Source organism: Haliotis asinina, chromosome 14, assembly GCF_037392515.1.
Source record: "Haliotis asinina isolate JCU_RB_2024 chromosome 14, JCU_Hal_asi_v2, whole genome shotgun sequence".
In the NCBI taxonomy this organism is placed as follows: domain Eukaryota; kingdom Metazoa; phylum Mollusca; class Gastropoda; order Lepetellida; family Haliotidae; genus Haliotis; species Haliotis asinina.
This window is the reverse complement of record NC_090293.1, coordinates 42,063,307-42,080,574: the sequence shown is the minus strand read 5'-3', so window position 1 is coordinate 42,080,574 and position 17,268 is coordinate 42,063,307. Positions and strand designations below refer to the sequence as shown.

Below are 17,268 nucleotides of genomic sequence, written 5' to 3'. Positions count from 1 at the left end.
TGACCGACTCACCTCCACACCGCGCAGGAATACAATCGGTTTTCAAAGGTTCTCCTTGTATTTTTTTTCACTCCAAGATAAACTGCGTTAATCCGCCAGTTTACATTTCTAGCATTGAAGTGACTGACGATTTTCGTCTATGACAGATGACGACACTCGGTGACATGGCGTCTTCTCTTCCGTCGGGATTGACAGTGTGCGTTAGGGTGATGCTAGGCCAGAGATCCAAGAGCTACCAATAGCTGTAATTGTCAGAGATACTGATTCCCGAGAAACATCACGCCTTCTATTTAAGACAACATCAGGTGTGATGTCCTCGCTGACATAGGATACGGTGGTCTTGCCTGAATCACTCGATGGCGACATTCAAGTCTGGTGCCATGAGTCCATATCTAACGATAATCTCACTGCTGTGTAATTTGTTGTTGCCATGATAACGCAGAGGAACATGCTATCACTGTTTATGCATACAGCCAAAACAATGCACGTTTTTATGAGTGTATTTGAGCCCTGTCCTGTGTGAATTTGGTTTTATGTCACTATTAGCAATACTCCAGCAATATTACGGCACCAGAAATGGGTTCCACGCACTGTACCTATGTCCAAAATCGAACCTGGATCTTCGGCGTGACGTGCGGACGCTTTCACAACCCAGCCACACTGCACCCATCTGACTGCTCTTCTACCTAACCTGACTTCTCCAATAACCATCTGACAGTGTATGCAGACTTGGTCTCGCTGTATGGACGAGAATTGTCGATGCGATGTAAACCTCAACACATCTGACTGTTTGTAAACCCATCGTGCCGTTGATCACAGGATTGCCTGGTCCAGACTCGATTATTTACACACAGCCTACATATAGCTGTAATACTCCTGCGTTAAATAACAACCAAACCATCTCATTGCTCCTATACCACAGCTGAATGCTCAAAAGGCCACTCTGAATGTTGTAAACTGTTGTTCTCTAAATGGACCGACCCCCACCATACCCAGTCTCTCGTCTCCTACACCGAGTCAAACATTCACACGGTGTGACTAACCAGTGTTGAATATGATAGCACCTCGACTGGTGGTTCCTCCAGACTCACTGGTCAAGTGGTCAGTCTGACAATGGTCTGGTCATATGTGTACATACAGCTACTTTCACGCCAACCACAACGTTAACTCAGGCCTCAGGGCTGACATTGTGTAATGAGCATCAGTCAGACATAGGCAGGTATTTCCTAACAAGAATATAATCTGACTCAATGCTCCTCGTTATGGCTGATAAAATCGCTCCTTAAGATAGCAACATGCTTAATTGTTTGAACGTCTTCCACCGTCAGCTGATACGTTTGAAGACTGTAACGCAAGTGATAGTTGAAGCCGTGACTCGGTCTGTCAAAGGACAGATCATAGGGAACCGAGTATATTAAGGATATTTGGAGATAGGTCTGGTTGCCCGTTCCTTTAACGTCATTTAACCATCAAAGAGATCCCCTTCCTTTGCATCAGTGATTAAGCCGGCGCGGAGAACAGTTTAAGTCGTTCCCTAGTGTATGGTTCCTGTGAATAATGCAGACCTGTTGCTACACAAAGTGCACCTATAGTTCAGGTCATCGTCTATCAGGGTTTTTTTTCGAAAAGTATGAGTTCTGGAATTCCAAAATTTTTGATAGGTGGTTGGAATTTCTTTGTTGTTAGAAGCTGGCTATTTTGGGGGGTCCCCCAAGACTTGGGTGTTCATCATACAGTTCCACAGCTGAGGAGAGTTGGGCTTTATCAGGTTAGACGCTTTCTAGAATTCCTCCACAGCTTCTGTGTGTGGCACTGATGATAGCTCAGAAAAACAATTGGTGTATGTTTTCACCAAGTGGTGCTAGCGGGTTGTTACCGGTCCATGTTACAGCCTGTGTTAACCCAATACTTGTCTGTTGTAATTAGACCTATATTGTACAGTTTCTGTTCATATCTGAACCAGGAAACACGTATCCTGTGTGAGTGAGTGAGCAATATCACATCGGAAGGCACATGAAATGGGCTCCGCGCATTGCACCCATGAGGGGAATCGAACCCGGGTGCTCGGCGTGACCATCCTTGATATCTCCAGGGTATACTATAATATGGCGGAGATTTATCGGAACGTATACCCGAGAGATATCGAGGATGCGGCGTGAGGAGCGAACGCTTAACCACTAGACTACGCCACTCGAAGAAACGGTAGTCAGTTGTGTACCTAGCAAAACAGACGCAGATCCACAAAATTATTGAGTGTGTGAATTTAGTTTTACATTGCTTTCACCAATAATATTTCAGCAATATCACAGCGGGGAGCACCAGAAATGGGCTTCACACATTGTACCTGTATATGGAACCGAACCCGGGTCCTCTGCGTGAGGAGCGAATGCTTTAACCACTAGGCTACCCCAGCGCCCATGGAAGAATTAATAATCTACTCGGTGACCACGAGGCCTATATTAGATGTTACATGTTGTAAACACAGCGACTTCATTTAATCTTTAATTGTCTGAAATAACAACAGATGCTTATCTGTACCCACGTGGGGAATTGAACCCGGATATTCGGTGTGGCGAGTGAACGCTTTCACCACTGGGCTACCCCACCTCCCCAGTGATGGTAAAGGTAGTAGTAGTAGTAGTAGTAGTAGTAGTAGTAGTAGTAGTAGTAGTAGTAGTAGTAGTGACTCCTCCACGTCACTTCTGGTATATCTAAATACAAAACACGACAAATCAGTAACTGATGAGATCCCGCCCCCATCTTAAATGAACTGGCTTGGAACAATGTGTTGTAATCTGAAATCACAAGCTCCGTTGTCTAAAAATAAGATGAAATGAATGACGACTATGTCTGGATGTACCGTTAAATGAAGAAGGGTCCCGTTAACTAACTGAGAAAATACGGTAGTGTTTGATGGCCAAACTTAATGTTTGCGTCACGAGGAATTAACATATTCGTATAATTGGTGTAGGCCTCAAACTAAAGCATGTTGTGGCTCTACGGAACGTCAAGTGGAGTGTATATTTTATGTATTACGCCGATTGAAGATGGTGTTTTGTGACATAAGAAAGAATCAGACGGCTTTCTGCAGGTGTGCAAGCAATCCGACCATTCCTCACGTCCCAGCGGAAATATTTATGGGCCAATAACAGGGTTCCCTTCACTGCAGCGATTCATTTTCGGAGTCGTTTCATAATGTCTTTAAAAGAAATTTGGTCGCTACGGGTTTTTTTTCACAGAAGTTGACAGACTATACGGGAAGGATGTTAAGACATGCCGTACCTGTAGCAGGATTATGTTGTGTCATGTCTACAAATAGACGTGCACTTCTCAATCAAACTGACTGGAAATAATGTTTAGGAGAATCACGTTTCAGTGACTAGAGACAGAGAATAATGTGATATACAGGGAATAATGTGATATACTAAGACCATATACTGGCTAGAGACAGGGAATAATGTGATATACTAAGAACCTATACTGGTTAGAGACAGGGAATAGTGTGATATACTAAGACCCTACACTGGCTAGAGACAGGGAATAATGTGATATACTAAGACCCTAGACAGGCTAGAGACAGGAAACAATGTGATATGCTAAGACCCTACATTGGGTGGAGACAGGAAATAATGTGATATACTAGAACCCTACAGTGGTTAGAGACAAGGCATAATGTGATATACTAACACCATACACAGGCTACAGACAGGGAATAGTGTGATATACTAAGACCCTTCACTGGCTAGAGACAAGGAATAATATGATATACTAAGACCCCACACTAGATATGTTAAAGCTTTTGCGTGGCCTAGGCATGTCTTCGTGACCGGATAAGCCGGCACGTGTCATGATAGTTTGCTGGAAAACATCCTTGATTCTGTTCTTGAAAAAGAGCATGTACTTCATTTTGAACTGAAACACTCAATTTCTTTCATCTTTATGTTTCAGATTGCAAATGCAGAAAACGTCTTCGCCCAAAATGGAGAAATTATAGAAAGCACCACTATGATTATGGTGAGAATAGAGCTAGTGAGTGAATGTGGGACTGACTGGGTGAGTTTGGAGTGAGTGAGTGAGTGAGTGAATGAGTTCAGTTCCCCAATCTCAGCAATATCACAGGGACACCAGAATTGGGCTTCACACATGTGGGGAATCGAACCTGGGTCTTTGGCGTAACGAGCAAACGTTTAACCACTCTGATATTGCCTCCTGGTGAGATCGAATGGATGAGTGAGGAACAAAGTGACCAAATGGACGAATGAGTGAGTGAGTGGGTGTTGTATTCAGTAGTATTCAGATAAGGTCAATTCTATATTGTAAACTCTGTAAAACTAAAACAGACGGTTGCGGTGCTTGCACATCTTGTGAGTGGCTTTGTATGGATTGTACGCATGTGGGGAATCATTAGCGAAATGAGCGAACACTTTACCTGGGGGTTACCCTTATGGCACCTACCTATTACAATAGTGTGATTAAGTCTGACACAATCAGCAGCGTCAGAGGTATCTCTGTTGATGCCCCGAAAATGTCAAACGAAAACTCTGCTCTTTTTCCATCAGCAATCAGAGCTCGCGTGGTCAGGAAGAAGTTAAACAGTGGCGGCCAGATGAAGGTCAGAGTGCAGGTGACCAATGTAATACACTGTGGCAAGGTTGGACTGACCAGCGAGGTGGACCTGTGGAGCAACTCCAGCTGCCTGTGTCCGTCGGTCAAGAGAGGGAGGGAGTATCTGATCCTAGGCCACGAGGACAAGCGGCTCAACAGGCTCCTTATCCTGCCCAACACAATAGCGGCCAAGTGGAAGGACAAATGGGTCAAGAAGATTCAGGTAGGAGCCAACGATCAGGACGATCCAGATTAGTTCCCACCTTGCACCGAGCGCGCACGCGCGTTCGTGCATGCGTACCTGCGTTCGTTTATGTATGCAAGTGTGCGTGTTTGTGTAATTTAACTTACGCATTTTATACGTTGATATTTATGTATATATAAAGGCTTATGACGTAAAAGACACGTATGCCACACCTCAGTGACATAAATATGCAAATTAGATAACCGTGGGGTGGGGTATTTTTCACCGGTGCACGCACTTTGATACGAAAGCTGAATAGCGGTGAAACTATTTTAGAGGTAAAGTCAAATGACAAACAAATTGACGTTATTTATGTTTTATTTACTTTGATAGACTTTGTTCAAGCAGTTGTTGAAATAATCCGCGGAATTTCTTTTCTAAGTGAATGAATATGCCAGGAAGGAGTAAACAGGTTGTCTATTATTTCACACGGCCATGGAAAATAATGTGTCACACTCTTGCAATGTATGTAGGATCCCGTCATGTTCCTGATGTAAACACTGATGCTATTATTCAAATTGAAACCGTGTGAAAATAATAAACACGAATTATCACTCGTGTATTTTATATGGCAACGTTTTACCCATCTCGCTCATTCATGCTCCATACCCGTTCTAAAAGGAATCGCTTAACATGTCGTTTCAGGGGTTCCTACATTAGGACGAATACGGTAATTAATTAAATTCAGACAAAGCGGCGTCAGAGTAAACTCCTCGGTCGACATGCGACATCTGTACTGTGTGGGGTTACTGTCCTCATGGTAAATGATTTAATGGATTCTCACTAAATTGTTAATCGCAAGGTTATCTGCCTTAATATGATAGCCTTATATTCATGAGTGTTTTCTCAGACTAGTCAAGTATCGTGTACCTTGATATGGGCTCTACAAACGTTATCGGGTTCCGTGGGTAGGACACTCTAAAATGCATCCCCTTCTTAGCGTTATTACTCGGAAACGCTCTGATCGCGCCTCAGATAGGATGTTTAAAGCTTAAAGTACCGAACACATTTCTGGGCAGTGACAACACTTGTGAACGGGTAGTGAGTGAGTTTAGTTTCACGCTGCTTTTAGCAGTATTCCAGCTGTATAGCGGCGGTCTGTAAACCAGTCTGCACCAGACAACCCAGTGACCAACAGCCTGAGCATCGACATAGGAAGTTGGAATACGATGAAATATGTTAACCAAGTCAACGCGCCCGACCACCCGACCCCGATAGTCACCTCTTGCCACAAGCCAGTTTTACTGATGCTCAGTTCTGACTAGGATTTTCACGGTTTCGGGGAAGTAACCATCGACGTCTCTATTACAGAAATGGGACCGCCGACTTCACCGGCCGCCATCCGGACGCCGGCGTAGCAAAGGCGCCCACAAAGACAGGACTAGTCTAAAGAAAACAAACAAAATTGGAAAACGCAAGAAAACGGCCATAAAACGAAAAAGGTAAGGGAATATAAAGATTGTATTGTTGTGTGAAATTAAGGTGTGAGGCAGAATAAGGGTTTAAGCACGACGAAGAACGTGGTTCGATTTGTCAACATTTTCTAACGACCTTACCAATCACTCAAACACCAACTAATCACAAACTCATTCACTTTCTCTTACACCTTAGTAACTCCCGCTAACTCAAATACCAACTGAACGCACTCACGCAAGGCCCACCTTCATACCTGTTCACTCAAGCACCAACGTACACACCTGCTCACTTAAATACATGCCTACACACCTGCTGAATCAAACATCAACTTACACACCTGCTCAGTCAACACCAGCAAACCCACTTGGTCACTCAAATACCAACCTACACAACTGCTGACTCAAACACGAAGTTACACACCTGCTCACTCAACCTACACACTTGCTCACTCAAAAACCACCCTACACACCTGCTGACTCAAACACGAAGTTACACACCTGGTCACTCAGCCTACACACCTGATCACTCAACCTACACACCTGCTCACTCAAACACGAAGTTACACACCTGCTGAATCAATCACCAACCTACACACCTGCTCACCCAAACACTAGCCTACACACGTACTCACTCAGACATCAACCTACATACCTGCTCAGTGAAACACCAGCCTACACACCAGCTCACTGAAACACCAACCTACACACCTGCTCACTCAAACACCAACCTACACACCTGTTGAATCGAACACCAACCTACACACCTGTTCCGTTAAACACCAGCCTACACACCTGCTGAATCAAACACCAACCTACCCACCTGCTGAATCAAACACCATCCTACACAACTGCTCACTCAGCCAGCTACATGGCCAACATTGTGCCCTACAGTACTAACCCACCCACTGTTCATCTGTCAACTCTTTTACTTCATTATAAGAAAAGACACTGTTTTGAACAGTGCCTTTCATACTCTTTAGCGGGAGGGACTGTGATACAAACAAGCAAGTTTCATAGACTCATTAATCTGTCCCGAATAATATAGGATACCACACTAGAAGAGCATTGCCATGCAGGAACTACCTGTCTTTCACCTAGCACTCCGTTGTGTTTCAACGACTTCAGAACTACTGATCTTTTTCCTAAGATGCGTACGTTTGTGTGAGAGTTTCTGCTAATACCCTCAATAAGGTGCTTCAGAGTTTCTTGTATTATTTCTCTTTTCAGAAAGCGGATGAATCGAAGAAAATCTCGATTATCGCAGTGATCAACAGTGTTTGAAGCGGCGCTAAAATCATAAAGATAGTTCTATGTTCCTTAGACAATGAGAGTTGTCTCCTTTACAATGTAACCTCATCGCTTGTACAGGTTTTCACGGTGTATATATTTTCATAGCGTTACGGAGATGAAAATACTTTTGTCTATTCATTTAGCAGCGCAGTAAATGCGATCTTTGTCAGTGAAGAGTATTTGACGAACGGTTTTGGAGCAAAAGGGAAGTGTGTGTTATTATATTAAAGTTCTTTAAGTCACACAAAGCTTTAACGAATACGTCAACTTCATCTGTTCGTCTCTCCACATTTCAGCATATTTGTGTTTTCCTTATCGTGAACCGACTTGCTGCTTCCTTGAGACGTGAAGTGAACCTTTGTGTGAACTCGTGTTTGTAATACGCCCTCTCTCTCTCTCTCTCTCTCTCTCTCTCTCTCTCTCTCTCTCTCTCTCTCTCTCTCTCTCTCTCTCTCTCTCTCTCTCTCTCTCTCTCTCTCTCTCTCTCTCTCTCTCTCTCTCTCTCTCTCTCTCTCTCTCTCTCTCTCTCAGATTGTTAGAAATGTCCTGATTTCAAGGGTTCCTGACTGTAGGAGGTTCACAATATCAAATATAGCCGTGTGCGCAATTCAATTAAAACCTGCCTTGAGTTTCGAAGCTTATCCTGTCGTTGAATGCTTGTGTAATCATTGTACATTTCCCTGTTGTTGTCATATATATACGCTGATCAGTTTCTGTAAATACGTTGTATATGTTATCAATGCAGATCCTCCTTTATGTTTGAAACGAGAAACGCATTTATCATTTATATATTTTTGTGATATGATTTCTGTGCGAGATGAATCTTATGTATATTTTAGTTTTGCTTCAGTATCAAATAGATTAAAACTTTTAATATGTCAATGATCGTAGATATTTAGTAACGTATTTATGATTTATGTACATACTGACAGTGTAGCCAAGACGTCGCATAAGCAATGCTGCACAGATCTGTCACTATTAACATATGTCCCTGTAACGTGCGCCGTTATGATCAGGATTTGAAACTCCCCAAACCGAGTATCACGTAAGACATAAGGTCAAAGTGACGCTTTAAAGATTCGAGTTGGTTTTGAAATATGACCACCGCATGTCGAGAGACCCATTTCCGCCTTGAGCGTGTAAACATTATGAAACACCACTGGGATTAAAACAAGGAAAATGACCCGGGTGATGAGGTAATAGAAGCGTCAGTAAAATCATAATTTCCCCTCTTTTGGTCATTGCCTCCAGGAGGTTCAATACGTCTTTTCAATGGGTATTGTTTTTGTCACGCACTTATTATACCACCCGATGACCTCAGGGGTGAATAATTATTACAGAATTTTGAGCTTACCATCAGAGGCCCTCTTGTATCCGTGGTCAAAACGTTAAATATTCCTATTCGACCAATCCCATATATCAATCATATCAAAATTACAAATGCAGATTACTCCTGTCTATGTGTTTGAGAATGTTTACACTCCATCTAGAGCTGTATTCAGCACTCCATCTAGAGCTGTATTCAGGCCGAATAATGCCTGTGTTTCCAAAAATGGACTTGGTACACGGAACATCCGGGTAGTTGTCCATGAATAGACTTGACACGGTGCATTCGGGTAGTTGTCAAGAAGCCATTGGCGTGGCTAACTTCGCTTTTTGCGATATGGCTCCGGAACTGCCTCTGATAAGGAAATGTTCAAGATCACTGACTAGTGGTTGTTACTTGTTGGGTTAATGTATTGATGTACAGGGGGTCTCACTGATGTAACCTCGTTGTCAGTGCATAACATGGTTGTGAAAACACAAAATAAAGTTATGTATATTTGCTTAATATCATATTTGTATTTTCTATTTTCGTATTCAGTAAACGTTGTCAACGACTGGTGCTCTACTTTCTCGTCAAAGCTCGGGGTACAAGATATAATCCATTCTTGTCTCATTATGTTCAACTGGACCCGTGAAGATCCAGGTTTGAACTGATCTTCAGTAACACATGCAGGTCGTTAGGGGCGACCAGCGGGATCAGGTGGTCAGGCTGTGGTTGACACATGTCATCGGTTCTCCATTGCGCAGATCTATGTCTATAATCCTGATCATTGGATTGTCTGGTCCAGACTCGATTATTTACAGACCGCATATAAACATTCGCTTACCCTACCTAATGCAGTGGGGAACGCAGTGAATGGACTTCAGCTACACTCCGTTATGTCATCCACCCAATACACATCAGAAATTGCAGCGAACACATGATCACTATTCGCACAATACACATCAGAGATTGCAGCGAACACATCACTACCCACACAATCCACATCAGAGATTGCAGCGAACATATTACTACCAATGCAATCCACATCAGAGATTGTGGTGAACATATCACTACGCACACAATACAAAATCAGAGATTGCAGCGAACATGTTACTACCCACACAATACAAATCAGAGATTGCAGTGAACATATCACTACCCACACAAAACAAATCAGAGCTTGCAGTGAACATATCACTACTCACACAATCCACATCAGAGATTGTATCGAACATATCACTACCCACACAATACAAATCAGAGATTGCAGTGAACATATCACTACCCACACAATACACATCAGAGATTGCAGTGAACACATCACTACTCACACAATCCACATCAGAGATTGCAGTGAACATGTTACTACCCAGACAATACACATCAGAGATTGCAGCGAACATGTTACTACCTCCACAATACACATCAGAGATTGCAACGAACACATGATCACTATTCACACAAAACACATGAGAGATTACAGTGAACATATCACTACCCACACAATACAAATCAGAGATTGCAGTGAACATATCACCACCCACACAATACACATGAGGGATTGCAGCGAACACATCACTACCCTTACAATACACATCAGAGATTGCAGTGAACATATCACTACCCGCACAATCCACTTCAGAGATTGCAGTGAACATATCACTACCCTTACAATGCAAATCAGAGATTGCAGTGAACATATCACTACCCGCACAATCCACATCAGAGATTGCAGTGAACACATCACCACCCACACAATCCACATCAGAGATTGCAGTGAACATATCACTACCCTTACAATACAAATCCGAGATTGCAGTGAACATATCACTACCCGCACAATCCACATCAGAGATTGCAGTGAACACATCACCACCCGCACAATACACATCAGAGATTGCAGTGAACACATCACCACCCGCACAAAACACATCAGAGATTGCAATGAACACATCACCACCCGCACAATACACATCAGAGATTGCAGTGAACATATCACTACCCACACAATACAAATCAGAGATTACAGTGAACATGTCACTACCCACACAATACACATCAGAAATTGCAGCGAACATATCACTACACACACAATGCACATCAGAGATTACAGTGAACATATCACTACCCACACAATCCACATCAGAGATTGCAGTGAACATATCATTACCCTTACAATGCAAATCAGAGATTGCAGTGAACATATCACTACCCGCACAATCCACATCGGAGATTGCAGTGAACACATCACCACCCACACAATCCACATCAGAGATTGCAGTGAACATATCACTACCCATACAATACAAATCAGAGACTGCAGTGAACATATCACTACCCTTACAATACAAATCAGAGATTGCAGTTAACATATTACTACCCACACAATACACATCAGAGATTACAGTGAACACATCACTACCCGCACAATACACATCAGAGATTACAGTGAACACATCACCACCCGCACAATACACATCAGAGATTGCAGTGAACATATCACTACCCACACAATACAAATCAGAGATTGCAGTGAACATGTCACTACCCACACAATACACATCAGAGATTGCAGTGTACATATCACTACCCACACAATACAAATCAGAGATTGCAATGAACACATCACTACCCACACAATACAAATCAGAGATTGCAGTGAACATATCACTACCCACACAATACAAATCAGTGATTGCAGCGAACATATCACTACCCACAAAACACACATCAGAAATTGCAGCGAACATATCACTACACACAAAATACAAATCAGAGATTGCAGTGAACATATCACTACCCACACAATCCACATCAGAGATTACAGTGAACATATCACTACCCACACAATCCACATCAGAGATTGCAGTGAACATATCATTACCCTTACAATGCAAATCAGAGATTGCAGTGAACATATCACTACCCGCACAATCCACATCGGAGATTGCAGTGAACACATCACCACCCACACAATCCACATCAGAGATTGCAGTGAACATATCACTACCCATACAATACAAATCAGAGACTGCAGTGAACATATCACTACCCTTACAATACAAATCAGAGATTGCAGTTAACATATTACTACCCACACAATACACATCAGAGATTACAGTGAACACATCACTACCCGCACAATACACATCAGAGATTGCAGTGAACACATCACCACCCACACAATCCACATCAGAGATTGCAGTGAACATATCACTACCCTTACAATACAAATCAGAGATTGCAGTGAACATATTACTACCCACACAATACAAATCAGAGATTGCAGTGAACATATCACTACCCACACAATACAAATCAGAGATTGTAGTGAACACATAACTACCCACACAATACAAATCAGAGATTGCAGTGAACATATCACTACCCACACAATACAAATCAGTGATTGCAGCGAACATATCACTACCCACATAACACACATCAGAAATTGCAGCGAACATATCACTACACACACAATACAAATCAGAGATTGCAGTGAACATATCACTACCCACACAATCCACATCAGAGATTGCAGTGAACATATCACTACCCTTACAATGCAAATCAGAGACTGCAGTGAACATATCACTACCCGCACAATCCACATCAGAGATTGCAGTGAACACATCACCACCCACACAATCCACATCAGAGATTGCAGTGAACATATCACTACCCTTACAATACAAATCAGAGATTGCAGTGAACATATCACTACCCGCAAAATCCACATCAGAGATTGCAGTGAACACATCACCACCCGTACAATACACATCAGAGATTGCAGTGAACACATCACCACCCACACAATCCACATCAGAGATTGCAGTGAACATATCATTACCCTTACAATACAAATCCGAGATTGCAGTGAACATATTACTACCCACACAATACACATCAGAGATTACAGTGAACACATCACCACCCGCACAATACACATCAGAGATTGCAATGAACACATCACCACCCGCACAATACACATCAGAGATTGCAGTGAACATATCACTACCCACACAATACAAATCAGACATTGCAGTGAACATGTCACTACCCACACAATACAAATCAGTGATTGCAGCGAACATATCACTACCCACACAATACACATCAGAAATTGCAGCGAACATATCACTACACACACAATACACATCAGAGATTACAGTGAACATATCACTACCCACACAATCCACATCAGAGATTGCAGTGAACATATCACTACCCTTACAATGCAAATCAGAGATTGCAGTGAACATATCACTACCCGCACAATCCACATCGGAGATTGCAGTGAACACATCACCACCCACACAATCCACATCAGAGATTGCAGTGAACATATCACTACCCTTACAACACAAATCAGAGACTGCAGTGAACATATCACTACCCACACAATACAAATCAGAGATTGCAGTTAACATATTACTACCCACACAATACACATCAGAGATTACAGTGAACACATCACTACCCGCACAATACACATCAGAGATTGCAGTGAACACATCACCACCCACACAATCCACATCAGAGATTGCAGTGAACATATTACTACCCTTTCAATACAAATCAGAGATTGCAGTGAACATATTACTACCCACACAATACACATCAGAGATTACAGTGAACACAAAACCACCCGCACAATACACATCAGAGATTGCAGTGAACACATCACCACCCGCACAATACACATCAGAGATTGCAGTGAACATATCACTACCCACACAATACAAATCAGAGATTGCAGTGAACATGTCACTACCCACACAATACACATCAGAGATTGCAGTGTACATATCACTACCCACACAATACAAATCAGAGATTGCAATGAACACATCACTACCCACACAATACAAATCAGAGATTGCAGTGAACATATCACTACCCACACAATACAAATCAGTGATTGCAGCGAACATATCACTACCCACATAACACACATCAGAAATTGCAGCGAACATATCACTACACACAAAATACAAATCAGAGATTGCAGTGAACATATCACTACCCACACAATCCACATCAGAGATTGCAGTGAACATTTCACTACCCTTACAATGCAAATCAGAGACTGCAGTGAACATATCACTACCCGCACAATCGACATCAGAGATTGCAGTCAACACATCACCACCCACACAATCCACATCAGAGATTGCAGTGAACATATCACTACCCGCACAATACAAATCAGAGATTGCAGTGAACACATCACTACCCGCAAAATCCACATCAGAGATTGCAGTGAACACATCACCACCCGCACAATACACATCAGAGATTGCAGTGAACACATCACCACCCACACAATCCACATCAGAGATTGCAGTGAACATATCATTACCCTTACAATACAAATCAGAGATTGCAGTGAACATATTACTACCCACACAATACACATCAGAGATTACAGTGAACACATCACCACCCGCACAATACACATCAGAGATTGCAATGAACACATCACCACCCGCACAATACACATCAGAGATTGCAGTGAACATATCACTACCCACACAATACAAATCAGAGATTGCAGTGAACATGTCACTACCCACACAATACACATCAGAGATTGCAATGAACATATCACTACCCACACAATACACATCAGAGATTGTAGTGAACATATCACTACCCACACAATACAAATCAGAGATTGCAGTAAACATATCACTACACACACAAAGCAAATCAGTGATTGCAGCGAACATATCACTACCCACACAATACACATCACAAATTGCAACGAACATATCACTACCCACACAATACACATCGGAGATTGCAGTGAACATATCACTACCCACACAATCCACATCAGAGATTGCAGTGAACATATCACTACCCTTACAATGCAAATCAGAGATTGCAGTGAACATATCACTACCCGCACAATACAAATCAGAGATTGCAGTGAACACATCACCACCCGCACAATACACATCAGAGATTGCAGTGAACACATCACCACCCGCACAATACACATCAGAGATTGCAGTGAACACATCACCACCCGCACAATACACATCAGAGATTGCAGTGAACATATCACTACCCACACAATACAAATAAGAGATTGCAGTGAACATGTCACTACCCACACAATACACATCAGAGATTGCAGTGAACATATCACTACCCACACAATACATATCAGAGATTGTAGTGAGCATGTCACTACCCATACAATACAAATCAGAGATTGCAGTGAACATATCACTACATACACAATACAAATCAGTGATTGCAGCGAACATATCACTACCCACACAATACACATCAGAAATTGCAGCGAACATATCACTACACACACAATACACATCAGAGATTGCATTGAACATATCACTACCCACACAATCCACATCAGAGATTGCAGTGAACATATCACTACCCATACAATGCAAATCAGAGCTTGCAGTGAACATATAACTACCCGCACAATCCACATCAGAGATTGCAGTGAACACATCACCACCCACACAATCCACATCAGAGATTCCAGTGAACATGTCAATACCTACACAATCCACATCAGAGATTGCAGTGAACATATCACTACCCTTACAATGCAAATCAGAGATTGCAGTGAACATATCACTACCCGCACAATCCACATCAGAGATTGCGGTGAACACATCACTACCCGCACAATACACATCAGAGATTGCAGTGAACACATCACCACCCCCACAATGCACATCAGAGATTGCAGTGAACACATCACCACCCGCACAATACACATCAGAGATTGCAGTGAACATATCACCACCCCCACAATGCACATCAGAGATTGCAGTGAACACATCACCACCCGCACAATACACATCAGAGATTGCAGTGAACATATCACTACCCACACAATACAAATCAGAGATTGTAGTGAACATATCACTACCCACACAATACAAATCAGAGATTGCAGAGAACATATCACTACCCACACAGTACAAATCAGTGATTGCAGCGAACATATCACTACCCACACAATACACATCAGAGATTGCAGCGAACATATCACTACATACACAATACACATCAGTGATTGCAGTGAACATATCACTACCCACACAATCCACATCAGAGATTGCAGTGAACATATCACTACCCTTACAATGCAAATCAGAGATTGCAGTGAACATTTCACTACCCGCACAATCCACTTCAGAGATTGCAGTGAACACATCACCACCCACACAATCCACATCAGAGATTGCAGTGAACATATCACTACCCTTACAATACAAATCAGAGATTGCAGTGAACATATCACTACCCGCACAATACAAATCAGAGATTGCAGTGAACACATCACCACCCGCACAGTACACATCAGAGATTGCAGTGAACACATCTCCACCCACACAATCCACATCAGAGATTGCAGTGAACATATCACTACCCACACAATACAAATCAGTGATTGCAGTGAACATGTCACTACCCACACAATACACATCAGAGATTGTAGTGAACATATCACTACCCACACAATACACATCAGAGATTGTAGTGAACATATCACCACCCACACAATCCACATCAGAGATTGCAGTGAACATGTTACTACCCAGACAATACACATCAGAGATTGCAGCGAACATGTTACTACCTCCACAATACAAATCAGAGATTGCAGTGAACATATCACTACCCGGACAATCCACATCAGAGATTGCAGTGAACACATCACCACCCGCACAATAAACATCAGATATTGCAGTGAACACATCACCACCCGCACAATACACATCAGAGATTGCAGTGAACATATCACCACCCCCACAATGCACATCAGAGATTGCAGTGAACACATCACCACCCGCACAATACACATCAGAGATTGCAGTGAACATATCACTACCCACACAATACAAATCAGAGATTGTAGTGAACATATCACTACCCACACAATACAAATCAGAGATTGCAGAGAACATATCACTACCCACACAGTACAAATCAGTGATTGCAGCGAACATATCACTACCCACACAATACACATCAGAGATTGCAGTGAACATATCACTACATACACAATACACATCAGTGATTGCAGTGAACATATCACCACCCACACAATCCACATCAGAGATTGCAGTGAACATATCACTACCCTTACAATGCAAATCAGAGATTGCAGTGAACATTTCACTACCCGCACAATCCACTTCAGAGATTGCAGTGAACACATCACCACCCACACAATCCACATCAGAGATTGCAGTGAACATATCACTACCCTTACAATACAAATCAGAGATTGCAGTGAACATATCACTACCCGCACAATACAAATCAGAGATTGCAGTGAACACATCACCACCCGCACAGTACACATCAGAGATTGCAGTGAACACATCTCCACCCACACAATCCACATCAGA

At 42.4% G+C, this 17,268-nt stretch overlaps 1 protein-coding gene across 1 annotated transcript in view; it reads left to right on the top strand.

Annotated features, from left to right (window-relative positions):
- LOC137261641 (secreted frizzled-related protein 3-like) overlaps nt 1-9,380 on the top strand; it is a 30,899-nt gene extending 21,519 nt beyond the window's left edge. Inside the window, exons 2-5 of the mRNA XM_067799420.1 lie at nt 3,949-4,014; nt 4,560-4,828; nt 6,161-6,291; nt 7,492-9,380. Coding sequence (XP_067655521.1) covers nt 3,949-4,014; nt 4,560-4,828; nt 6,161-6,291; nt 7,492-7,531 — 506 coding nt within the window. The 3' untranslated portion in view covers nt 7,532-9,380. The remainder of the gene's footprint in view (nt 1-3,948; nt 4,015-4,559; nt 4,829-6,160; nt 6,292-7,491) is intronic.
- Nucleotides 9,381-17,268: the final 7,888 nt, after the last annotated feature.